The sequence below is a fragment of the Strix aluco genome, chromosome 9, assembly GCF_031877795.1.
Source record: "Strix aluco isolate bStrAlu1 chromosome 9, bStrAlu1.hap1, whole genome shotgun sequence".
In the NCBI taxonomy this organism is placed as follows: domain Eukaryota; kingdom Metazoa; phylum Chordata; class Aves; order Strigiformes; family Strigidae; genus Strix; species Strix aluco.
The window spans coordinates 29,244,379-29,270,338 of NC_133939.1; the positions used below are offsets into that span (position 1 = coordinate 29,244,379).

General features: G+C 49.1%; 1 protein-coding gene across 4 annotated transcripts in view; it reads right to left on the reverse strand.

Annotated features, from left to right (window-relative positions):
* SCHIP1 (schwannomin interacting protein 1) overlaps positions 1 to 25,960 on the reverse strand; it is a 40,196-nt gene that overhangs the window by 8,628 nt on the left and 5,608 nt on the right. The window contains exon 1 of one of the 4 annotated variants that reach the window (XM_074834355.1): positions 9,881 to 10,061. The exons of 1 other annotated variant lie outside the window; for it this stretch is intronic. In XM_074834355.1, coding sequence (XP_074690456.1) covers positions 9,881 to 9,910 — 30 coding nt within the window. In that variant the 5' untranslated portion in view covers positions 9,911 to 10,061. Of the gene's footprint in view, positions 1 to 3,165; positions 3,470 to 9,464; positions 9,625 to 9,880; positions 10,062 to 25,960 lie in introns of those variants that run through there. 2 more of the 4 variants (XM_074834357.1, XM_074834354.1) reach the window with 2 other exon arrangements.

Below are 25,960 nucleotides of genomic sequence, written 5' to 3' on the forward strand. Positions count from 1 at the left end.
TGCCCGTACTATCCCCGTGTCTGTCACTAATGGATTATGTGCCAACGCTGACAACAAATTCATACAAGGCGGCAAGTTATTGATAGAAGGAACATTTTGAAGCCCTCAAACATTTCATTTTAAAATAACACATAATACCCAATCAAGAATACATAACAAAAGAAAACATAGCAGGCAAGCACAGGCTGCTTTCATGGTATTAATTAATATAACTGTGCTTCCCATATTTCACCTAAGTAAAAATAAAGCACCTCTTTTGATACAAGGAAGTAAGATACAACAAAATGCAAATTATTAACGTAAAATAGCTAATACTTTAATTCCAACTCCAGTGCTGACTACATACATTACATTATCACACTGCCCATTATGTTGTTAATCCCTTACCAAAATACATATTTCATTTGTAACCCAACTCCTTTTATTTAAAGTATTTCAAATATTAAAAATAACCCCCATGGCATCAAGCAGTATCGAGTTTTTGGGTTCAGCTCCCAGTTTCCAAAGTTCTACCCAGACTGCCCAGCGATGTTTTTCTCCTTTTTTTTTTTTTTCAGGTTTCAATAATTGATGCCTCAATCTTAGAAGAAGAAATAGCCAGCCCTGTCGGTGAAGGGAGCACAGTGAAAAAAACTAAGTAAAAATGAGTGAGAAATATTTTTTTAGTGGACTGAAAGCAGAGAGAGGGTTGCCCGTGCTGGTTCCTCGTGCTGCCCATCTCATGACGCATGTGGGTGTCTCCCCTGTGCCAGCTGCATCCCTCAGCACATCAATATTTCATGAAGTCACGGATACTCAGCCTCCCCGTTTTTCCGACTCAGATGATACTCTCCCACATCTTCCCATCTCCTTCTGATTCTCCTTGTGTTCCAACAGAAATCAGGAGCTCAAAGCACATCTCCACCTCCTCCTGCCCAGCTGGGACAGCACATCCCAGCCTCCATGCCAGCTGGGACCGCTCCCTCCCCCAGCAGCACCTACTCTGTGTGTGCTGAAAACTACTCTTCTTTGCATTAAAATACACATAAATACAGACACGCTTTCACATATTTACCCCTTTCAGATGGGGCTGTCTCTCCAGATCTTTTTAAAAAAATTTTTCTCCATTTCCCACCGAGACACAACTGCTCCCACTTTGACATCTGTACGTTTAATCAATGTGCAATTTGTTTTCTCCAGCAGGTCATTACTGAGGATACTAATAACACTGCTCCCAGCACTGAGCTCAGAAGATCCCATTTTATAAACCAGACACAGGCTAATGACCATAAAGAAACCAGGAGTCCTATTTGTTATTATAAAATAGGGAACAGTTACTAAGAAATAGAATATACCTAAGGGAACTGGACTTTAGGCTTTAGATAAATTACCCAACAGCCGCAGTGTACATCCCGACTTGGGCATCGAAAACTATAAATTGAGAAGGAAAACTGCAAGTGGTTTTTTGACTATCAAATATACTTACTTGGTATATAAAAAATAGTGGATCAAATACACAAAATGCAAAGTTACTAGAGCAAGAAAAACATAACCCCATGTTATTTAAATGTGTATTTTGACACTGAATCAAAAACTGACTGTATTTCTGAAAGAGGGGTCTGGCGTGGAGCTGACTTCTGGTTCAGACAATTATTTTAAACAGAAGGCTGCTTTTTATTTTTAAGGCAAAACAGTTTTGGGCGGATGTTTTCCTTCTTACCATTGACCTTCCGATTCGAAAGGTCAGTAGCTACCTTTGTTTAAGCACATGAATAAAAACACAATGTCAGATTATGGCCGTGACTGCCTACATGTACAACACTTTACACAACCCTTCCAGTAAAGGCAAATTGCCAGGAGAGGTTCAGCCTTTCCCCACCATGGACTCAGCACGGACTCCCAGCCCCATCGCCTGCTGTAATTATTGCTGTTTATAAATCTACTGCAATCCCCTCTCTGGCATTTGCAGATTACACACAATCATTTGTGCTCTTCACCACCTGCCTCCAACACGTGCCAGCACCCAGTCCATCCCCCAAAAACCCCACATTTTTGGTTGAGAGCCTGAATTTATCCAATATATGCCTTCTGCCCGTATGACCCCATCCCTGGGGGCACACGGAGGTAGTGCTGATGTCAGGGGCTGTCCCTGACTGACCCGATGCGGGATGGAGAGCGGATGCCCACGAGATTTCTGCAGTTTTCTGGGAAACTGAGCAAAGTCCATACTGTGTTATTTATGTCATTGAAGACGCAGTAGCTGGACTGCTCTTTTCATACACTCCATACCATTTAGCATGCAGGCACCTGGGTACTAGCAGCCTTTACTCATCACAGACATCACCTGAAACAGCATGTAAAATTGCATGTGGAAGATTTCTTTGGTGTTGAGGTGTAGCAGTGCTTTGCCAGGCTCTTCGTCGTGCTCCAAGACCCCCCACCTTGGGTAGAGCAGCCAGCTCCTAATAACAACCGGTGACAGCATTTCTGCAGTTGCCCCATTGGTACCAAACCCCGATCAAATACCGGGCGTGCTTTGCTAAAGCGCTGCTTGTTTGGAGAGGGAAAAGTCTAATTACCCAGTCAATTACAGAATAACGGGTGCCAGGGTCATCCACCGGCACCAACCAGGGTGCACAGCCCAGGCCTGGCCCCAGCCGGGAGCGCGGGGACAAGGCCAGGCCACCCAGGCTATTTTTGCCAGGGTCTGTCATTACCAGCTATGGACAATTACTATATTTAAAGTTCCAGACCCACAGACAGCACCTCATTTTATCTCTGTGAAGCACAAGGGCTATTCTTGGATTTACAAACAGAAATTGTAACCGCAGAACATTTGTTTTTATCTCCTTTTTGTTCACAGGGGATTTGCTAGTAAACACAAAACCAAGTCAAACTTGCGAATCTCAAGCCACATGGCAAATTGCCTTAAAACCCAGGGGTCTCGAGGTACGGGAACGCATTTGGAAACATCTCTTTACATTTTCTTTATCATAAAGTGATATGGAAACACAGGGGGAGGAAGGTTTGCTGCCCTGCGCTGGCACGTTAAACACTGCTGAGCACTTCCCTGCTCCGCAACCCGAAACCCAGCACCCTGGGAGGGTGTTGGGCAGCGTTTTGGCGGGTGCCCCTCCTGCCAAGAGAGTAATTGTTGGCACACAAAGGCTCCTTTTTGTCCCTTACCTTTTTATAACTCCCCTCCCCGGCCGGCGCGGCTGCTTTCCTGATGACGTCACCCATGCCATCACCCTCCCGACTCATCTCCTTCGCTCCCGGGTCCTCACGTGGCCGGTGAAACGCTCCCGCCGGGGCATCTCAGTCCTTCCTCTGCTCTTCAATCAGCACCATGGGATCAAGCGCTCGCCCCCGGAGCCAAGACCTGTGACAGCCCTCCGTCCCACGACTGGGATGCTTCCCGGCCCCTCTCGCCTCCCGGCCGCTCTGGAGCACCTTGCTTTTCCCTAATAAAGTCAACGGCAGCGCCGGAGCCTCGGCCAGCTGATGAGAGGGAGGCGAGGGCTGTGCGGGCCAGGGAAGCCGCGTCCTCCTCCAGCCACTGCCAGCGCCGGATAAAAATAGCCCCGAGCCCTCGCTGGCTACACAAGGGCAGGAAAAAACCCGGTGTCTGATGTCAAAATCCAAGCCAGGCAGCGTAGTCACGGCAGGAGGAAGGGGCTTTCTCCCGGGGTTTTCACCGTGGAAGTTATCCTAATGAAATCCCAGCAGTCGGAGAAGCTGCCCACGGCCGGGGCAGTGAACCCAGGTAGAGCCAGAGTGGTCCTCAGCCCTCGCATGGGATGGGCAATGTCAACCACAAAATGAAGTCTTGTTTTCACTCTTTACACAAAAAAACACCAGGAAGGACCCCAGGGAGCTATTTCTTGGCTAAACCAGCTTTTTCAGGTGGAAAAAAAAAAGTTTCTAGGAATTAACCAACAGAGCTCTAAAAGGCATCCAGCCTTAACCTGCCATCCGTCCCGTGGGCTCACAGGGCCCAGGGACCTGCACACCGCCTGGTCCCTGCTCGGGGTGGTTGAGCACCCAGGCCCTGGCTCCCAGGGGGGCTCTGTAGCCCCCAAACCTTCACTGCTTACAGCTCCAGCAGTCCTGCCTGCAGATCCAGGCTTCACAACGCAGCTGCTGCCCCCCAACCCCGCACAAATCCTGCTCAGTCCTTGCCGAGATCCCATCAGCGTCACACCCATCACGGGGTGCAACGGTTTCTCCGGATCAGTTGCAGGTGGGCAGAGATGGCACACTCGAGGCAGGCATTGCTATACAGAATCCTTAAAAAGATGGAATTTATGCCACAGTTTCTTAGTGATCCTCAAAATGGGGCACACCAGCAACAGATTTCTGGCGCGACACAATTAGGCTGCATGCTAGATGAATAATTTTAATAGCCCTACAAAGTTTACATGTTTAAATGATGTATCCAAGTCATGTTGACATCATTTCACCCAAAATGCATATTCTAGCTCGATTACCAGCTCTAACAACATACAAATTATGCATCACGGCATTACTCTACTCTGAAGTTTCAGGAAAAAACAGGAATAATAAACAGGATTGTTTAATTCCATTCTTGTCCCAGGACACTTTGTAACTGTAATTCCCAAATGAAACAAAGTTGTTCTCTGGATACTTCATTATCTTTAGTTCCCCTCCACTGCTGACTCATTGTGTCCTTTCCTGCTGTCGCTAAATTAACTTCCTCTCCCAGCCCTGGGGATGGATCCTGACACAATTCAATCTGAAACAAAATATAATCCCATAGCCCGAGAGGAAGGATGTGGTGGCCAGACTGGGCTGAGGGCTGAGCCTGCAATTTGCCACGTGCTTCTCTCCCAGTTTGGGACAAATCCTTGCATCACCCTGCCCTTGCCCACCGGAGGGGGATGACCCCAATCTCCTCCCCGGCTGAGACAGGGAGCCCCAGCCCAGTCCTGCTGTGCCCATGGTACCCAACTCGTGGAGGGGGGGATGCTGTGTGAGGGATGCTGGCTACGTGCAAGCCACCCCTCTGCAAACTGACATCAAAGTCACCCCTAAGGGTAGGAAGCAACACAGCTTACTGGAAATATATTTAGCACTTTTCACCACATTTTATAAAAAATGTTTTATCCCCCATCCCAGCTTTCAGGCCAGCTCACCTCTGCCCTGCCCTCTGAGCCAGGATGCTCCAGACTGGCCTCCCCGGAGCTGGTCTCAGTCTCCAGTGAAAACTCCACTTCAAGGCAACAGGAGAAAAACAGAAGAGGCACAGCTGGGAGCCTCTGCACCCCTCTAACCATTGCTGGAGGCAAATTTGGTGGCCAGGACTAGACCCAACCCTGCACTCCTGGCAGGCGCATCTCCCCACTACAGAGAAAAGGCCCATTTAAACTCTGAATATCAAAACCACGAGACAAATGAATGTTGTGGTTGTCTCAGCGCAGGGACCAAACCCTTTGGTGTTCAGCCCCTTCCTCACCTGATGCAAAAGGCCACCACAGGCAGATGGGCAGCACCGGACTGCCTGACAAACACCCACAACTGTCCCTCTGGCAACCGGCCTCTGCTTCAAACATGCACATGCACCATTTATTGTACATAGAGGGTTTAAACATACAAACAAAAAAGCAATGGTGGGGGTTATGCTGTTGGGTATGCTCCATGTTGGCATTGCTAGCCAAGGACTCCTCACACGTCAGAAGGAAACTGGCCTCCATGGCTACAGCCACCGTGGCTCCTCCAGCAGCCCACGGCAACACTGGCACCGGGGAGAGGTAGCCACGGCCACCTCAGCCTGCTTTTCTTTTTATACATGAAAATAGGGCTCAGAACGGGTGTATCTGGAGCAGGTCAGCTGGGGTGGCCCTATGGAAGGAGCACATGGCCACAGGCCCAGCGCCACAGGGAGCACACGGGCTGGGGATGGCCCTTAAGTCGTCCTTAAGCAAGGCAGAGAAATAGGACACATCAAGTTTTATGTGCTTTAAACACACACCGATTGCTTATGGACAAGCAAGCAGCTAAATTTAACTCTACTGTGCACACATAACGCTTGCTTGAGTCAATGGAAATCCCCTCAACGCTATAGGGGCATACTCCATTGGGCGAGGAAAACACCACCCTGCTTTCTGTGGGGCTCCCACACATCGCCAGTTATAGAGTTAGTAGATAAAACCCCAAAATTCCCAGTGAAGTTCAACGAAAGCACCCCAAGCAGCTTCTCTGCCAAACCGGTGTTTGTGGCCACAGGGCGCTCAGACCAGGGTATCCAGGTGATCTCAAGTTGCCAGAACTATTTCACAAAACATTTATTTTATTGTAAAGGTCAGAATAAATCTGTTCTGAAGAGTCCCTTCAGAGCACAGCACCCTTCCAGCGCAGAGCAGCCAGTACAAGGCCCTTAGAAGAAATCTCTGCAAATTTAGGCTATGAGATGGACCATGCCCTCCTTCTGAGGATGCTTCCCTGAGCTTCAGCACACCAAATGCTTTCCACCTACTTCACAGAGCTTTTTTTTTTTATCCCTGTCTAAACAAGGAGGCCTTCAGCCTCAGCTCTCTATAACACAGGCTTTGTTTTATTTCATCCTAAATGGTTTGGGATGCAGGGTCAGTGCTCTGGGCCACACGAACGGAGGTTCCTCCGCTGTACCATGACGTGGCATCCCTCCAGCGCGGCAGCCACTGGTGAGAGGCCAGGCCAGCAGCTCTCCAACTCTGCCAGAGCTCCATGGTGGGTTTTGTGGCATTTAAGGGTTTCTCCAAGGCCCGTCTCTTGGGGTTATATTCTGCCATGAGAATTTGTATTCACTTTAATGAAAAAGATGATGACAGTCTGGTATTTCAACATGCCATGAAAGCCTACAAAATCATAAATAAAACCCTGACCCGCCTAAGAAATTATTTCGAAGTAAAATCTCATTTTTCACATCAGATTTTTTTCTTTTTATTTTTCTTTGCATGTGTAAAGCCTGGTAACATCTCCAGAGCGACCCTCCCGCCAGCAGATAGCTCAGACCGTGACTGATGCCAGCGCACGGAGCCAAACCCAGTTCCCACGGGCAACTGCCTGTTTGGAGGCTCCCGCCTTAGGCAGGGGCACGGTGGGGGGGGGGTTCTTAACTTTTAAAGGCGCATTAAAAATCAGCCCAAAGAGACAATGTAGATCTAGACATGTTACCCACTCATATAGTTGTGGCAAAGAAACACCAGTGAAGCTGGCAACAGCCTGAAGAGTCCTGTTCTGCTCCATGCTAAGGTGGACCTGTCGGGCAACGCTGAAAATATGCATTTACAAAGCAAATTCAAACACTGGCTAAGGCTGCAGGCCAGTAAAGCACTGCTAATACACACATTAGAATAAAACCTTTATTTCTGCATTAAGGCCTGGATTTGCACACTGGCCTTCTATTCTGTGCGAGCTCAGGACCTCACAAAACGTTACCCAATGTGCACGAGCTGACATTTTTCTTGTCAAACTGTAGGAGAAATATGGAGCCCTACACAAAGTGTTTGGCGTAGGAAAATAAGTCAGTAAAAAATAGGAAAATAGAAATAATGAGGAGAAAAATACACAGCACGAAGAGCGGCAGCCGCCTACATGACTCCAGGACGCGGCCACGGGAACGGTGTCAGATGCTGGGACCTCCTGACCATGCAGGACTTGGCCTAAATTCAAAGCAATGAACCTGACTTAGCCACATCCAAAACCCCAGGAGGCCTGAGAGCCACCTGCACTTCAGCGAGCAGCAGTGACAGCTCATTTATGGTACGAAACCAGACTTTCGAGGCAAACCACGGCGTACAACAGAAATACCCTCCTCTTCCTCGGCACCCGCCTGCATTGCGCCCTGTCCCCAGCACCCTCCCTGCTGCAGAGTTTATGTCCCAGCCATGACGTGGTCATGACAGAGTTTTTCTGCTGAATTTCTCCAAAACAAACATGCTTTCAAGTTTTCCCCATGCCTTGGCTTGTCCCTCTATTTGGTTTATTTTTAGTTTATTTAGCGGCTTCGAAAAAAGGGGTGTGAGGAGGGAGAAGGGCAGAGTTAGGCTGTCACCTTCCTGCCCCCAGGGCGCTCAGGGCAGCCACCAAAATCCTATCATTGCTGGCCTCCAGTCTGATCCAAAACCCGGGATTGCTGGCCACAAAAGGATTAAAACTTGGCCTTTAGGTTAATGGGTTTGGGAGGGGGCTGGGGTTGCTCCTAATCTCTGCAGCATCACAGGAAGGTTTTGAAACGGATTTCATTTGAAAACCCATTTCTCTGGAGTTTTTTTTTCCTACGATCTGCAGGCTTTCTGGCTGTTTTGACTCTAATATTTATGGGTTCGGAGGAGAGGAACCAATTCATAAACAAGCAAGTAGATTAAAGCAGATAAAAGGCGCTGCCGTCGCAGCAAGGCCGGCGCATTAACATGCAGGGCTGCTGGCCAGGCCTGCGTCGCAGCCGCAGCTCGGCATCCATCGCTCGCCATCGCTCGCCCACCGCCACGGACCAGCTTCCACCCGGGAAACAATGCGCAACCTTTAACCCTTGCGTTCCTACGAGTACGCTGGGAAAACATCCGCCGCGCAGAAACAATGGCACCATTTATTAAGGCGGTAGAGAGCAACAGGCTCAGAGCTGCAGAAAAATCAGATCCCCTAAAACGGAGGCTGGGAAAAAAAAAAAAATCCCAGGATTTTTTTTTTTTTTTTTTTTGCAAGATGGAAATTCATTTCCAGAAGCATTGGCTAGACTGAAAACATTCAGCAAAAAATCTTTCCAACTCTTCTCCCTCTCTGTACATACTTTGGTATCTTTTCCCTTCACGATATACTTCGCAGTATGAGATATTTTGTCTTAAAACACAGATTGAAGTTTGAATTAAACGCAATGGTGGGGGAAAACGAGGATGAGTTGCTGTCCTGGGCAAAGCCCCATCTCCTGAGGGTCCAGCTCGGCCACTGCGAACGCCTGTTGGGTATTTTACTATTTTACTGGGATTTCACTGTCCACCACACGTACGCAGACGCATTTCTCAGCACCACCGTAGAGGATGGACAAACGTTTGTGCATTTAATAATCCGCCCCCACCATCGAGCCCCCAAACACGCCATTTCCCGTGCAGGTGCATCCAGTGGCACCCACCCTCTCTTTAGAGGGAAATAAAGCCCCAATAACAGCCCTCCCTACACTCTCCTTCGCCCCACTGAAAGAAGCCTGATGATGCTCAGCAAACAGGGTTGTCAGTGCTGCCAGGCCCCAGGGCCCCCCCAGGGATGCTCCGAGGGGTAAACGCTGCCTCCCCAACCCACCACCGGGTCTTGGCGGATTATTTAGCAGAACAACACGGACCACGATGAGACCGCATCTGAAAATAATGACGCTGCGGGCCAGCTCTCACGCTTCGCTAAATCTGGGAAAGCGGAGAGAAACAGGCCATTTATTCTAGTCTAAAACTGGCACCTCCGGAAGGTGCAAAAACCGCCCCTCGCTCACTTACACGGAGCAGTTTCATCCAGGCGGGCGGGCAGCGAGCGGGGCGCAGGCAGCGGGGGCGCAGGCAGCGGGGGCGCAGGCAGCTGCCCGACAAACCCGCCCCCCGCCGCTCCTCCGGGCGAGCACAGCCCCGGCGCCGGCCGCGCCTGCGAGCATCACATGGCGAGCACAAAAGCCCCGCGGGCAAACGCCTCTCCCCCCCGCCCCCGTTCCCGTCCCCCCCCCCCGGCTGCCGTGGTCACCCCCGGGATGCCCCGGGGGCAGGAGCCCACGGTTTTAACGCGAACGGGAGGAGCCGGGCTACCCGCCCCCCCCCACCTCGGGGATTGGCGGGAGGGGGGCGACTCGGAGCGGGGAGCGGTGGCAGGGCGGGGGGGACGGTTCGGATGTGAGGGGGCCAGGCCGAGGTCGCCCCCTTACCTGGTAGGAGCAGTTTTCCTGGTGTACCATCTCCGTGCATCATCCGCCGCTGCCCCGCGGGGTCTCCGGCCCCGACGCGGGGGTGGGGGGGAGGGATGAGGAGGAGGATGGGAAGGAGGAGGAAGAGGAGGAGGAGGAGGAGGAGGATGGGAGCCCGGGCCAGCCGCCCGCCGGTAAGATGGATGCTGCAGCGCTGCTCCGCCTGCGCGGCGGAGCACGGACGGGGAGGGGGGGGGAGCCGGTCCCGCCCCCGCCGCCGGCGGCACAAAGAGCGGGGGGGCTCCCCCAGGGCTGGCTCCTCCGCGGGGAATGGGGAGAAAAACCAAAATACACACACACACACACCCCTACACACACCCTCCAAACTACAGCTGGGAACCGGCCCCACCCCCGGCTCCGGTGGGGTGATGGATCGCGGCTCCTCAAAACACTACGAGACACCAAGCCGTTGAGTAAGAGCTAACAGATAATGTTCTTTTACCCCCTGCCGCAGAAATGTAGCACAATCTCTTCTGGAAAAAGGCTCTGCCCTACATTTCCAGCTAATTATATCCTGCAGCGAGGGTGAAGGTGGATCCCAACGCCACAGCACCCACCTGGGCTGGGCTCCGACCCCAGATGCGACCTGGTTTTGGGCCCAGGGATGGAGGCAACACCGGCGCTTGCCCCAGCACCCTTCTCCCACCGCAACAGCCCCTTCTCTAAAGAAATTTCCCCAAAGAAAAGGCCTGTGAAGCTCAATCAAATACCCGCTTTCTTGGAGGATGACGGCTGAGCTGGCACTCACAGCCTAGGGACAATGAAGCCCCCCTGTCCCAGGGCTGGGAAGCCGCTCTGCAGCATCCCCCCCTCCCCGTCATTACACAACCCCCCAGGAATTTGCTGCCCTTTGCAGAACACTCCACTGCGACCCCAAAACAGCACTGTGAGATTATCAAACTTTCTTCCCCATTCGCAAGCTCAGGCTGGAGGCCGGACACATGGAGGGAACCGAACCCTAATTTTGCTTTCTAATTTAAAAGTCCTTAATAGAAGAGACTGGAAAGAATGGTGGGACAAGCGGATAGTTTCTAATTCTCTGCATTTCTGACCTGCTCAGAGCTGGGTTCTCAGCTCAGGTTAGCTCTGTTTGACTTCACCACTCATTTTCCAGGGGGTAACATATACCCTGATAGCCTCATTTGCAAGAGTTTGGGGCTACACTGGCCCTGGCCACAGCTGGGAGCGAGGGCACAGCAAGTCTCACGTTCAAGCCCTATTTTTGGCTGGACATGGCCTGTCTGAGGGGCATCAAAATGCCCAGAGAGCGACGGCGGTGCCATGGGCTGGGCTCACACCATGCACTGGGCACTCTTACCCGGGCAGGCGGTAGCTCTTTGCTTGCAGCTAACAGAAACTCCATGCCTCACCTTCCTTCATTAGGCAAACAGGGCTTTATTCTGCTCCTAGCCAACCTGTGCTGGGCTGCACCCAGAGCAGTGTGGGCAGCAGGTCGAGGGAGGAGATTCTCCCCCTCTGCTCCACTCTCAGGAGACCCCCCTGCAGTGCTGGGTCCAGCTCTGGGGGCACCAACAGCAGAAGGACACGGACCTGCTCGAGTGGGGCCAGAGGAGGCCACGAAGATGGTCGGGGGTGGGGGGCTGAAGCACCTCCCCTGTGAGGACAGGCTGAGAGAGTTGGGGGGGTTCAGCTGGAGAAGAGAAGGCTCCGGGGAGACCTTAGAGCGGCCTCCCAGGACTGAAAGGGGCTACAGGAATGGGGGGAGGGACTCTTGATCAGGGGGTGTGGGGATAGGACGAGGGGGAACTGACAGAGGGGAGATTTAGATGAGATCTAAGGAAGAAATTCTTCCCTGTGAGGGTGGTGAGGGCCTGGCACAGGTTGCCCAGAGAAGCTGTGGCTGCCCCCTCCCTGGAAGGGTTTAAGGCCAGGTTGGATGGGGCTTTGGGCAACCTGGGCTAGTGGAAGGTGTCCCTGCCCAGGGGAGGGGGGTGGGACTGGATGGGCTTTAAGGTCCCTTCCAGCCCAAACCATTCTAGGATTCTATTCTGTGATTCTAGTCGCAGCCAGCTGTGGCTAAGTTCAGAAATGCACATGACTCTGAAGCCCACTTGCTCACAGGGTGATTTGATTCCCCGCACCAGATGTGCCTCTAGAAAAAAAGGCCTTTGTGGGATCATCGCTCTGCCCCAGCTTTCCCAGCTTCTCGCCGGCACAAACAGGCCGGAGCAGCTGTGGGCGGATGGAGAGTCCCTCGAGTCCCTGTGCAGCTGGGCAGCACGGATGGAGAGAACCCCCCCACCCCGCCTCAGCTCCAACCCTCCTCCCCCATGCCCTCTCCCCTACAGCAGTAGAGCTTTAAAAAAAATAGAGCATTTGTTTAAAAAGAAAAAAAAAAATTCTGCAGTCATGCCTGTTTTTTACTGGCTCTACAAAGAATCCCATTCAACTAGGCAGCTATTTCCAAACATCAAAATAAATAATCCCCACTTTTCAATATACTGCATAAACCTTGAGGTTGCTTTGGAAAAGTTATCTGTGACAAGCTAAAAGCAGCTCCACGAATTACATAATCTCTAATGCCATTTGTTATGTGCATCACAAGGAAAACTCCTGAAATTACCCCGCCCCACTTCCCACGTGCAGGTCTATCTATAACGGCGGTGACTCAGAGCCGCTCCGTGCGCAGCAGATCCCCGCTGGGGACTGCACCAACCTCCCTGCACCCAGGTCTGGTGTGGGACGGGGAAACCCCCCCCCCCCCCCCCATTTCACAGCTTATTCCTTTTGCAAAATGACCCGAGAGTTCGGCTTAGCATATCACCTGCTGCAGAAAAGCCACCTGATTGCAGCAAGGTTCTTCCCTCCAGGGTAGGGAGCCCCGGACGAGCCTGCGATGCCAGCGGAAAGGGCCAGGCATCGTCCTCAACCTCTGGATTTGCTCCTGTTCTGTATCCATTTGCGATTACCCGTTCAGAAATGAGGCGGGCAGGCAGGTAATAATTAAAGCAATGAGTGATTAAATCGAGTGAAAGGCTTCTGGCAGGCATCCAGGTGGGTCAATGGGAACTGATGCTCCTGGATGGAGGCAGCGAACAAGTGCTGCTGCTCTCTGAGGAGGAAAAACCCTCCCGGGACCCCCAAATGTCCCTCTCAGCTGGGAAGAGAAACCTGGGGGGGTACCTGCACAGCCTCCTTTTGCCTATCTAATTGAGGCACCCTCTAATTTAGGGTGTCTTATACCACTTACGAGACACCCTAGACAAGTTTTCCTGAAGCCTTCCCCAAAACCAGCTCTGAACTAGAAACGTGTGGTTCAGAAAGCTCTGGAGAACATCTCCAGGGGGTCTGACACCAAGATGGGGACCACTAGCATGAAACTCTTCCCTTCAAAACCCCCACTCCACATCTCCTCTAAGGGTCTGGGAAGATGCTGCTCAGGGGCAGGCTCAGTTTTGGCTGAGCAGCCCCCCACCCCAGACCTGCGCTGCTGTTAAGGTGGGTCACCGGGAGCGGCCCAGTCCTGACACCCTGGGTGCTTGCAGGGCTACAGGGGTGAGGACATGAGAAATTCAAGCCCATGGCACAGGCAGCAGCATTCCTCTGCTTACTCCCCACAGACACACCACCAGGACAGCTGCTCTGCAGAGAAAGATGCAGTTTTTCCAGCCACACTCAAATTCGTGTCTGAAACAACAGGATTTCATTAATTATCCATCTACAGAAGGAGAAAACACCTGGTATCCCCAATTCTGGGGGAAAATATATAATTTCTGATTCTGTGCACATTATTTTTTTTTTTCTGTTTTAAACTTACAGCCCCTGGCCAGGTCCCACAGCACATCCCAAGCCCTGAGTTGGGAAATGCAGGCAGCGCAGTTCCTCCAGGCAGGCTGGCCCTGCCTGCCCCCATGGAAGCCTTGGGCTTTCCCTGGCTGTTGCGCCTCGGCCCCAGGACCAAGGAAATCATTAACAGGGGAGAGGGGGTACTACACGGAGGTTATCAAGTCTCCCATCATCATTCCTACTAAGGGAAAACACTCCTTAAAAAAAAATAAAGCTGTGCAGTCAAGGCAAACCCTCCCGTTCATGCTGCCTGGGAGCAGAGGGCAGCTGAGCAGGGCACGTTCTTGCCGCTGTGGGAGGGAAGGGAAGGAGGCCGGACATATTACTCACATGAAAGCCACAGACAGCCCTTTTCCTTACGTGTTTGTCATTTCTCACTGTCCCACACATTTATTTTTACACACACGTGTCCCGCGCTGTGTGCCTGAACCCCACCAGGGGCAAGGACTTACGGAGCCCTTCAGCCCAAAAGCGATGCAAGGGGAAAGCAAAGGGTAGGAGCAGTGTTCGCTCAACAAGGCAGGCTAGCGATGGGTTTCCTTATCTCTGATGAAAACACCAGGAACGTTTCCCTGCCCACAGTCATTTCTCAAGGGGCCTTATCAGGTCGAGTGCTGGGAAGTTTATTTTTCAGGCGGGTATTGGCCAACCCATTTGGTTGACACAAAAAGCTGGTCTAAATTCATAGGCTTTTTCTTCAGATCTCAAAATAAATACGTAGCTGGATGATGTAGCAGGTAAAAATGAGGGAGGAGTAGAACACTGCATCACTAGGAGAGGGAGAGGCAGGGAGTCCGCCCCGAGCGAGCCTCACTGGCCTCTCCGGGATGCTCCTGCTGACCCCGAGCCTAAGGCCAGCAAGCTTGCATAGAACCAGGAATTATATATGGCATCATGGGATTTCAACTTTATTTGCCAACGATTTACTGGGAGTGATGGATTTAGCTCCTCTCTAAGCCAAGCTAAAGCTTTCCCAGGGTTTAAATCTAGCAAGAAAAAAAAAATTATTTTTTAATCAGTTAATACTAGACATCTGCTTGGAAAGGGGAGTATTTGTTTGGATTACATTCATATATAATGCTTTAGATTATCACTTTTTTATTTAAGGAAGTTGATGCTGAGGCGTTTTCTATCATTTTGGATGTGTTACTCTTCTCTATGAGGGGATAAACCTCTGACGGTTTAAGAATCCAAACAGTGCCCTTCCCTCTTCCATGCCCCTCTTACTTCCACGGAGGTTTCTGGAGTCCTTTACAAGCAGCAGCTTTACAAACCCCTCCTGAAGCATGGGGGTACCAACTGATACATTTTTAGAATAAAAACTTTTTTCAGTTTTAAACTGAAAAAGGGCAGATTTAGATGAGATCTAAGGAAGAAAATCTCCCCTGTGAGGGTGGTGAGGCCCTGGCACAGGTTGCCCAGAGAAGCTGTGGCTGCCCCCTCCCTGGAAGGGTTCAAGGCCAGGTTGGACGGGGCTTTGGGCAACCTGGGCTAGTGGAAGGTGGCCCTGCCCAGGGCAGGGGGGTGGGACTGGATGGGCTTTAAGATCCCTTCCAGCCCAAACCACTCTAGGATTCTATGAATTTATAAGCTGGTTCACACATGCTTAATAGAGAATTTACAAGCAGCCTGGTGATGAGCAGGTATGATGGCCACCAAGTGTTTACTGCTAATGAATGGAGAACAATTTAATCTACCAGCTCCTAAGGAGCGTGGGGAGACAGCAACTAAAAAGCTACAGCTGCCTCCATGCAATTTTGTTTATATTCTTAAGCTGGCCTTTTGGAAATGCAATATTCATGGTATGCAAAGTGCTATGGAGAACATGAACTTTTCAGCAGGACAAAGTGCATCTCTAAGTTTTTGTATTAGCATCAATAAATTAAAACGTTACAATCCACCTCACTCTGCAGCATTTCCTGTCCCTTTTGCGAGAGGATTTGGAGCAAATCCCATCAGCTACAATTTTCAGCACTTTTAGCCTGTACATGCAGACAGTGCCGGGCAGGAGACCTGACGTTCCATGGAAGCAGAGAGGTTGGGTTAGCTGCCATAAACCGCGTGTCACTCAATCACAGCCTGCTCTAAAACCAGACCTCGCCCACCACTTCTCCCCACAGCCGACGTGTAAACCAGTCCCAGGGACAACTGACCCCCAGCAGCATCCCCCAGCTGGCCCATGGACCACGATGTGTCCCTGCCAGCGCTGCCCAGAGCAGCTGTGCCCGACCTCATCCTCCTGCCCTTGCCAGGAGCAGCCTGGCACCGGCAGCCGGAGCATCCGCACCCGGCACAGCCACCCCGCTGGCTGAAATTCAGGGGGGACCCGCCGACAGCCCACACCCCCCCCGACTTCAGCTCAAAAGCCCATTTTCTGCTCTGAGCTGCGCCTGGGTGAGGGGATGCTGGCACCCACGGGAGGCACCCAGCAGCTCCCAAAACCATCTGAGATCTTATAGAAAAGATTCCCAAAGCTGCAGCCATATAAATATTGATACAGAATAACTGAAAATCATTAAAGCTCCTTCTTCTGATGCATGAGCTCTGAGTAACATCTTCGTCAGATATCTTTGATAACAAATTTGGTAGAAGTTTTTAATGGAGCTAATAACCCAGTTATGCATTTTCAAATTCCCCTTGCTGCGTGGCACACTCAGGCTTGCTGCGTGCAGCTTGCAGGCAGGCTTTCCTATCCCCTCTGCCCCCATTTATTTTTTTCATTTTCATTCTTCAAATCGAAATTCTTTACATTTGAAAAAAATAAAGTTGCATTGGGCCCCCATTACACACCCTTTGCATTTTAACAGCAGGCGGGGAGAGGAATTAATGTATTTTCTGACAATGAACAGAGAAAAGGGAAAAAATGGCATGAGAAGAGGGAGAAGAGAGAGATTTTCCCCCAGAGGATGAAGGACAGGGTGGCCTTCAGCTTCCTCAGACCGGGGACTGCAGGAGTGACATGGAAATGTTGACGAGTTGGAAGCACTTACAGAAATCCCACGTCCCATGCTCAACACTTAGTAACTATTAAGCTACTGGTCTGGGGCCAAAAGCAATTTCTGGATGAAATATTAAGCCCTTTTAATTGCGGCAAAGTCCCCGAAACTCCAGTCTGGCCATGCAGGCAGGCAGACAACAGTATAACCTGCATTTAAATATGGGCCATTAATTAGTCTTCAGCATGGCGTGTACCAACAGGCTGCACCTATGTTCAGCCAATGACAAAAATTAAGCACTGAGTTATCAACTATAAATTAAGCCACCGACCCCACAAGAGTCAGAGGACAACATCTGTGGATGGGGATGGGATTATCCTGCCACCGGTCGTCTCGAGCCTGTCTATCCCTTTCCATTCCCCTTGTGCTTTCCAGCAGGGAACGGCTGAGAAGGCTTATTTATGGGCTGGCGCTATTTTGCAGCTCATTTTAATTGCAGAATGGATGGTAAAGGCACAGAATGGGGACTTGCAGGCTGAAGAAGTAAACAACTCACTCTGAGATTAAGTTTCTTATTCAAACAGAGCCAAATACCATAAATATGAATATACTAATGCAAACAGGTAACAGCAGTGTCCTTTACATGCTTCTGCAATAAAAGTGTGAGTTTATGGAGACAAACCTCCCTCTGAGTCATGGTTGGGATAAAAATAGACAGAAGGGGATTTTTCACACAGCTCTGAAGTCTGATGTCCATAACTCCAAGCTTACTGACACAGCCTGGCAGAAATCTACTCTTTTTTGGGGGGGTCTACTTATACTATGTACACAACTCTCCAAAAATCAGAGAGGTTCAGACCCCAAGATCAGGTGTTTTTTGGAAGGATGCGATTACTGTGTGGGAACAAACCCAGGTCCATGCGAGCAAAGCCTGGCTCTTGCTTTAGGTTTGTTTTACACTTTCAGTTTTTAAGAAAACAGATGTAAAGCTGATTTTCTGAGTTTGACTCCCAACCCCACTGTCACTTGAGAAAGAAAAAAATAATAATCCTCTTGTGCTGCAGCAGCCTGTAGGTCGGAAAGCTGCTTACACTGAATGGGCACGGCGCATTTTGCAATGGACATCAGTTACAAGCTCCCAAACCAATACCATCAGCGATAAGAAACCCCATCCCTGCCTGTTCCTGACACCACAGCCCTCCACAGGAGACTGCCAGGCTGCAAAACCAGTATTTAAAATACGAGGTGAAGTTATAACCCCTTGGTAGGGCAGGCACACTGAGCATGAGGTTGGAAAAAGCTAAAAATAACAGGATAAGCAAGGGTGGATCCCAGCTGAGCCTTATTAGTCATGGAGCGAGGGAGCCGCGCGGGGCTGCTGCCTGGTGGCAGAGCAGCACCATATAAGAGCAAAAGAATGACTCTTGTCTCTTAAATCAGATTTTTCCCCTCTCCTGTTCTGCCTCAGGCACTCTTTTCCTCTGAGCAGACTTGCTCTGGCAGCCTCCAGCTTCTACTAATAATACGGTGTATTGTTTTCTGCAAGTCTTTAAACAGAATAAAGATCATGGGTGATTCATTTTAGGGTGTCTGCTGGAATTGAACCAATATTGACAGACAGGCACGTGAGAGGTTTATTATATAGTGTTGGTTTTGGTTTTTTTTTTTTACTTACACCATCTTTGTGTCAAAATTGAGCCTTTGAGTCAAGTGATGATCGAGTCACTGACAGCAGGAGCACCCAGCAAAGGCAGCGCTTGCTCCTGGAGGATTAAGTTGGATGAGCAGAAAGGGTAAGGTCCAACGTGCAATGTTTTATCTTGGGATGAAGGCACAGGACAACAGAGGGATCAATAACCAAACACATCTTAGCCTGGAGGGAACCCCTTCCACAGCCACACCAGCCTCCCCAACCCCATCCTCCCCATCTTCCCCCCCACCTGTGTTAATTGTAATTACAGCATCCCACCAGTTCTGCCACGCTCCACCCAGCCAGCCCCAAAAGCAAGCAGGGCCATGGCCTTGCCGAGGGGACACCAGTGACACCGTCCAGCCCCTTGGAGCCCAGCAGACATGTAGCAGCCCTGTGCCCACACTGCCCAGGCTCTGCTGCAGGCTGGTGGGTGCTGGGTGAATGTCCCACGTCCAAAGTCACGCCTTTGCACGGCTCAGTCACCTGCTCACCCTGCAGCTTTCCAATGTGAAAATCCCTGGAAGAGCTCAAAATACCTGGGAGTAGTGAGCAGCCCGTCACCCCTGCACAACGGGGCCGCATTTGCACACAGTGGCTCCTTGTTCCCGAGGCCAAAATGCAGAGAATTACCATTTGTTCTCATGATAGGGGCTGTCTTCTGAGCTTCTCTAAGCATCACATTCATCCGAAACAGCATTTATCTCTCCAAGCCCCTTTTCCAGCAGAACTAATGCACACACAATGCGTTCGGGCTCTGCGCACTACTCCAATATAATTTTCAAGTTTAAATGGATAATGATAATTAAGCAGTGAAATAAGGCTTTGGTACTTCAACACTTGTGAAGACAAATGAGAAGTCGAATATAAAGAAGAAAAGAGAGCAGTGCTGCAGATAAAACCCCTGCCTTGGCCTGATTTCAGCCCTTGCAGCTGGCTGGGGGAATTAGAGTACTCACCCCATCCCGTGCCCCCCCACAGCCTCTGCATTTAATGGTATATTGGATTTCTGAGTTTAATGTCAGGGACATTAAATCCACCATTACACCTCTGCATCACCAGGGTAGGCTGAGGTGGCTCTCAGACTAAGCCCTGCCTTTTGCAAACAAGCCCAGGGATGTTTTTTGCAAAGCTTCAGGAACTCCCCAGCAATCAGGTATTGGCACAACCTCTCCATATGCCATTAAGCAGAAGCTGTTTCTGGGCCTCAGACTCCCTCTACAGAGAAATTACAGTTTATATTTTTGGATTTTACCAAACTATCAGTGCAAAAGGAGCTGGGGAAAAGCTGCTCACAGAAAGAAAACACTCAAAGAAGGTATTTGCTTTCTGCTGCACAGCTTCTCTCTCCATCACCTCCACCGGGAGCGGCAAGCCCAGAGCAGAAGGATAATAAATGGCATTTTAACAGGAAAGCAGAGCATGAAGCAACAGCCAGGCAGGAGCTCTGGTCTGTAAAGCAAGGAATCGTGGTCACCCTTTCACCGGCACCTCCACACTGAGGACCATCACTGCAGAAAACAGCCTGGACACCTGTACGGCCACCCCTGCAACTTCCCCTGGGCTGGCTGGGGGTCTCCTCTCAACCAGCTCTCTACCAAGCGTAGGGAAAATGCCTTTTGGCCCAAAGAGCTACTGCTGGAGGTCAGAGAAAGCTGCGTGGCCTGTCCTCGCTCTTCATGGTGGTCGGCTGCTCCAGAGAAGTTGGCTTTGGCACCTGACGGGTCACCGTTTGCTCCAAGCTACTGATGCACCAACCCGGAGAGAGCAAAGCAAAGCTCTTTATAATAAATGAAATTGTTTGACATTTTGTTTGTCCTCACTTGGGGCCATATTTCTGCATGTCTGGTCTGTGGGAAGCCGTACCCTGGCCAGCTGGGGTGGCAGGGGCTGTGCTGGAGCTTTCATCGACACCCCATCTAGGGAGCAGAGTCCAGGTCTGGCCTGAAGCCCATCATGGCACAGCTTGAAAGGAACGAGGGAGACCAAATACCTGAGCTGTGGGAGGAAAAAGAGAAGGCGACGAGAATGCTGGCTGCCACAGCAAAGCAATTACAGCTTAAAGTTACAAAATAAACTACTCTGGCTCTCAGGGTGCTGCTTTGGGGAGCTGAGGAGCACTTTGCTGCAGTGGTATTACTCCGAGGAATACTCATTGCCACGCTGGAAACAGCAGCAGCGCGTCCAAGGCACCGAGAAAAGTGCCTTGTGGAAAGTTTATTTTACCAGAAGCTGTTATTTCTCCTCCAGACATGTGCTATGTTACATGTTTACTAGTTTTCCTCCAAATACATTACTTTAAGGAGCAAAAAATTTTTAAACAAAGCTACAGTTACTACGTCAAGCAAGCTGGCTGTATCTCTGGGATGAAATACTGTCCCTTGGGAAACAGGGCAGGGACATCTGCAGGGTCAGATCCAGACATCAAACTACTCCAGCCTTGATCCTGGTTTTGTTTGGTCCAGTGCAAAACACAAATATGAATAATTACCAGGCATGCGTTAAGCAGCATGTTATATTCTACAGACAACGGCGGCTGCAAGCTCCAGCCTCGTTAGCGTGTGGCTCAGCCTGGCCGCTGAAGCCATCGGAAGAGTTTTTGGACGCTGCAGAAGCTCTCCAGCATGTATTATTAGTATCAGCAATTTCAATTATATTAACTTTCAGCTAATTCTATGTCTAAATCATTTCATGAGTCCAAAAGCGTGCAGATAACAAGGTAGGAGGGACTGCTAACGAAGTGCTGAAGCAGATGGGAATTCAGAGCCATCCCTAAGGATAACACAGCTTCCTGCTTCGTGTGGGACCGAGCCGTGCCGGGGGCTGGGATGGGGACCAGCACTGCAAAATCTCGCTTGCCTCTTTACATCGAGTGAAATATATACATGTATATGGCACTATGGCATATAGGGACTGACGGTACTATCTAAAACATGGGAGACCCTCATCCACACGTCTTAAGGACAGCCTGGACTGGTATTTCTTGGGAAACTGGCACAGTTCATCCAGTCTTTGTGCAGAGAGGAGGACTGGATAAGCTCCTGAGCAACCTTTGCGTGCAATTTAGATACTCTTAAGGTATGCAAATATTAGCCAGTTTGGTCATTTGAGGCTATGTTTTAAAAGATTTCCAAGAGAAGAGGGGGACAAGGCTGTACAGAGCTCTGGTTTGCAGGCATATGCCCTGATTTTCACCTACTTTGCCCTTTCCAGAATCAGACAACTGGAAAAGGTCCCGGAAATGTTTTTTTCAAGGTTACAGGATGTTTCCCTGCTGCTCCCGAGAGCTCCCAGGTCAGCCTACAGAAGTAACAAGCTGGGAGTCTTCCTCCTAAGGAAAGGCCTCTTTCATCTCTGCAAGGCACAGCTAGAAGCTGGCTTTACAATTTCCAACCTGAGAAATAATAGATGAGAAAGCAGAAGACGAAAGAAAAGGCCAGCTAGATCGCACCGGGATATATGCTAAGCTGCTGGATATTATGTATTAATGCAAATGCACAGTATAGAGAATTCAGTAAGGAAAAATGATTCACAGATTAATTCTTTTTTAAAACTACTAAGAAGAGTTTATCATCAAACTCCTACCAGGCAAAGGAGACAGAGAAGAGGATGGCCACACCTGACTCAGGTAACAGAATTCTGGTATTTCCCCAAGTCCCTCTTTAATAAATTCAATATAGGACTTACATTAAATAAAAAGTTTAGATTAAATTTTTAATAACTCACTAAAAGCATTTCAATTCCCTATGGACCGTACATACTAGCAGCTTTTGTATGCATAAAGAATTAAGCACTTTAATATAGTTCTCCTTTTTTAGTGTTGCCATCTACCAGCTAAGAGAGGATTAAATCTCAGCCCGGCACTTCCCTTTCCTCCCCAACCCCTCTGAATTGCAGCTATTTCCTCCAGCCCAGCCGAACACTTGGATTTCATTTTAACAAAGCACGGATGAGCTGAAATAAATGGCCTTGGCACGACTTTCTCGTTTAAAGGAGATCTATAGATCACTGAGCAGGAACCCAAATTGGTGATATAAATAAGATCTACCACTTCTGTGACACAAATGACTCCATAGGCATGACAGGGAAAGACAAAGCGCCCCAAAATGATACAAGCACTTGAAAAAGCTGGAAACCCTTGAAGAGAAGAGTGATTATGTAGCACCTCACATCTAAGGTAACAACCGCAGATAATTGCAAGGGGGAAACTCGTTTTCTACCGAAGCCATCAGCACTTTGCTTACAGAAGCAGGATCGATTTCAGATCCGGGTTAGCATGCGAGCTGGAAGAAACATTTTCAGGTCTTTTTAGTTATAGCTACTATAGAAACCTCTCATGCAAAAGAGGAATTATTTGCAGATTTAACAGTCAAAACAGAGCAAACCCCGCTGCTGGAGAAGCCGCAGCTGCTCCTCAGCGGCATTATTCTGCCCCGCAGATGTGATGCTGGGCTGGGGGACACCTCGCTGGGGGAGCAGCCACAGCAGCTCATGGTCCGAGGGAGTCAGCCTTGGAAAACACTAAACTGATCAGATGCTGTGATTATTTCAAACAGCTATTTGTTTTAGAAAATAAATACCTATACTGAGTCACTGGGAGAAACTGGGAGATCAGATTTCCTCCCAGTGGTGATTATGCTTAACTTTCGTAACTTAACACGGGAATTTGATACACCCTCACAACAGGCTTTCCCCTCAAAAAGCATCATAAAAGTCCATTTTTCCCACCAAATACAAAATGGCGCTCCCTGTAAACCTTTCAGCTGCACCACCACATCCTGGCCATGCTGTAGGCTCAGTAACTTGCACAGCTGAGTGCATGAGCTTATTTGTTAATGTAGTTACCAACCTGAAATCTCCTGACACAAGAAAGGAAACCTTTTATTTCAGTAGGGGAAGTTGTACCTGTCCAAACACAAACTGGTTTGGAGTTCAGAAAGTTTATTTTAGCTTCTCAAAGGCAGCTTAGCCCAAATATTGCTAAATGGTGTGTTTCACATATAAGCATTTACAAACTAGATCACACAGCACAGGGAAGCTCACTTTGGCTTTCTATTTATCCTTTGCTTTCTTAAGATGAGAGGGTAAATCTCAAGAATGCCTTGCAACCCCCTTTGGGTTTTGTGTGTTTGTGCACAAATAAATACTGAGCTGCCCACCCGTGCACCAGCACTGCAAATTGGTGCTCTATGCCACTGACATTAAATTTTACTGATTTTTTTTGCTGTTAGGAGTAGGAGAAATGTTGCCCTGAATGCAGCCAGAACCCAGTTCTTTCTCTCCAGTTTCTACACAAACTTTAAAAAATAAGCAAGTATCGCACTTGATTTTCCAACCAGCGGCCCGTTAATGCAAAATCCAGACAGAGAAAAGTAAGGAAATAAATCACAATTCTTCCTGTCCGTATCACTGCTAAGCGAATTCTGCTGTTAATATAAACACACTTGGTAAGGTTTTGGGGGTATTTGGCATATTATTTAAAACATTTAAGTAGGGAGTTTCAGCAGACATGCCTGCGGTCTTTGTGCAATAACTGTGATCATTAGCTTTGGAGTCCAGGACAGTCCTGCCCTATAGATGCAGGATCACAAAAAAGGCAGATTTGTCCATGCCAGACCCAGGACCACTTGCCAGCTTGTTTGCCTGCCTGCCTGCTGCGTGGGGGCCGATGCCGGTAGGGCAGGAGGGGCTGCTCCATGCTTAGCAAAATCACTGCTTTCAACCCAGGTCCTCCAGCAATCTCTGCCTGGTTAGACTTCAACCCTACCGCCTTCTGCTCGCTACATTTATTTTATTACCTTTTCTAAGTGCCTGCGAGAGTTTGAGGGCCTGGTGAGTTTAATACTTGTTCCTGAAAGGCTTTGTCAGCAGCAGCTCTGGCAGTTGCTGCTGGGATGGAGCTAGTCTGGCTTTCGAGGGCTCCTCAGTAGATCTGCAATGTGGTTTGACTTGCAGTTTCTTTTCACATGGTTTTTAAATACCCTCTGCCTATAATTTCTCTCTCCACATATACCATTATTTTCCACAGCGCCAGGTGTTACAGACACCCTGTCCTACTCCAGAGTGCAACCACAGTAAGTGCTGTCCTTCAGTAGTAAAAATAACAGGTTTTACACAGCACAGGTTGAGTCTGAGAATTAAAAAATCACTACCCTTGCATTTATCACACCCAATATGCAAGAAACAGATGCACAAGTACATAATTATTATCCTGTCAAATAAGCATTCCTGCTGCCCACTGCCATTTCAACCCAAGATACTCACTTAGGTTTAAGTGGGAATTTAAAAGTATTAGTGAAGGCGCAGCAGGGGAGGGGTACAGGGCTCCAGACTGCAGAATCCCTCAATTTCAGGATTACACCAACAAAATGATGCTCTGAGATGATAAAAATTTTGACTTTGACATAAAGGTTCACCTCTCTCTTTGGAAATCCTTAGCATTTGCTACTTACGATACCCAACACCATAAATACTCTTAAAATATAACTCATTGGCCTTACACAGCCAGCATCATGAATAGCACTTTTCAGTATCACATACAAGCGCATTAAAGGGAGATTTATTGTTGCCTGCAACACAGTTAGCATTAGAACAACCCAACTTTTTTCGGCGATTTCCACATCCCACACAAACCGTACACTTACCAATCGACTAGGAAGCACTGCCAGCTCGCTGGGCTCCATCACACCGAGGAATTCACGTAATAGCAATACTCGGATAAAGGAGACTCATTCATCAAAAAAGAATCCGTATGTTGTCACCCCATGTGTTTAGCACTTTCTTTAATGAAAGGCTCTGCCACAGCAATGGAGATAAAGTTTTTGCTCAAGATTATTAATCGCAGGCATTTTGCCTGGCCCAGTTTCAGAAGCAGCAAACATACATCTTCCCAACCTATGTAATTACCAACGCTCTTCAAGCAACAAGCACTTTAGAGTACCTATAGATGTTTTCTTAGCCTAATGACATTACACACTTTGGCAGAGTCATTAATATCTCGCCAGCCTCATCTAACCTTTGAGCTGGGTGGAAACTGGCCAAAGTACAGTACTTTGATTCCTCCACAGCAGAACGCGGCAGCGATGCATCACCCACTGCAATACATCCCCGCAGGTCCCACACACCCAGGGACACTGCGGGGACACTGGCACAAAGCAAACACAAACCCCTGGTTTGACTGAAATGACAGTATTTTCCACAGCTAAAAGGTTTGCTTTTCATGTCAGCTAAACCTTAAAACAAATGAACTGCCCTGAAGAACCTCTGTTATCATGACTTTGACTTTCTTGATGAAGAGTTAAATGGTCAAACTGAATAGGTAAAAGAGCTGTCAGGTGGAGAGAGAAGGTCTTGCTGGGCCTCTACACTGTAGCAATGACAGAAATGCAATTTCCTGCAAGCCAGAAGTTTGATTTTCAAAATCAGTGTGTCAGAATTTAATGCGCTGACAGTTCCTGTCTGAGGAAAATTGCTTTCAGGCACTAAACATCTGGCTGCTACTGCCCGCTTCCAACACTCGCAGCCAAGCCGACATCGAACATCATCTAGGGATGAAGAACCTAACAATTTAAGCAAGCGCAATCAAGCAATTATTACTTCAGTAAGAAC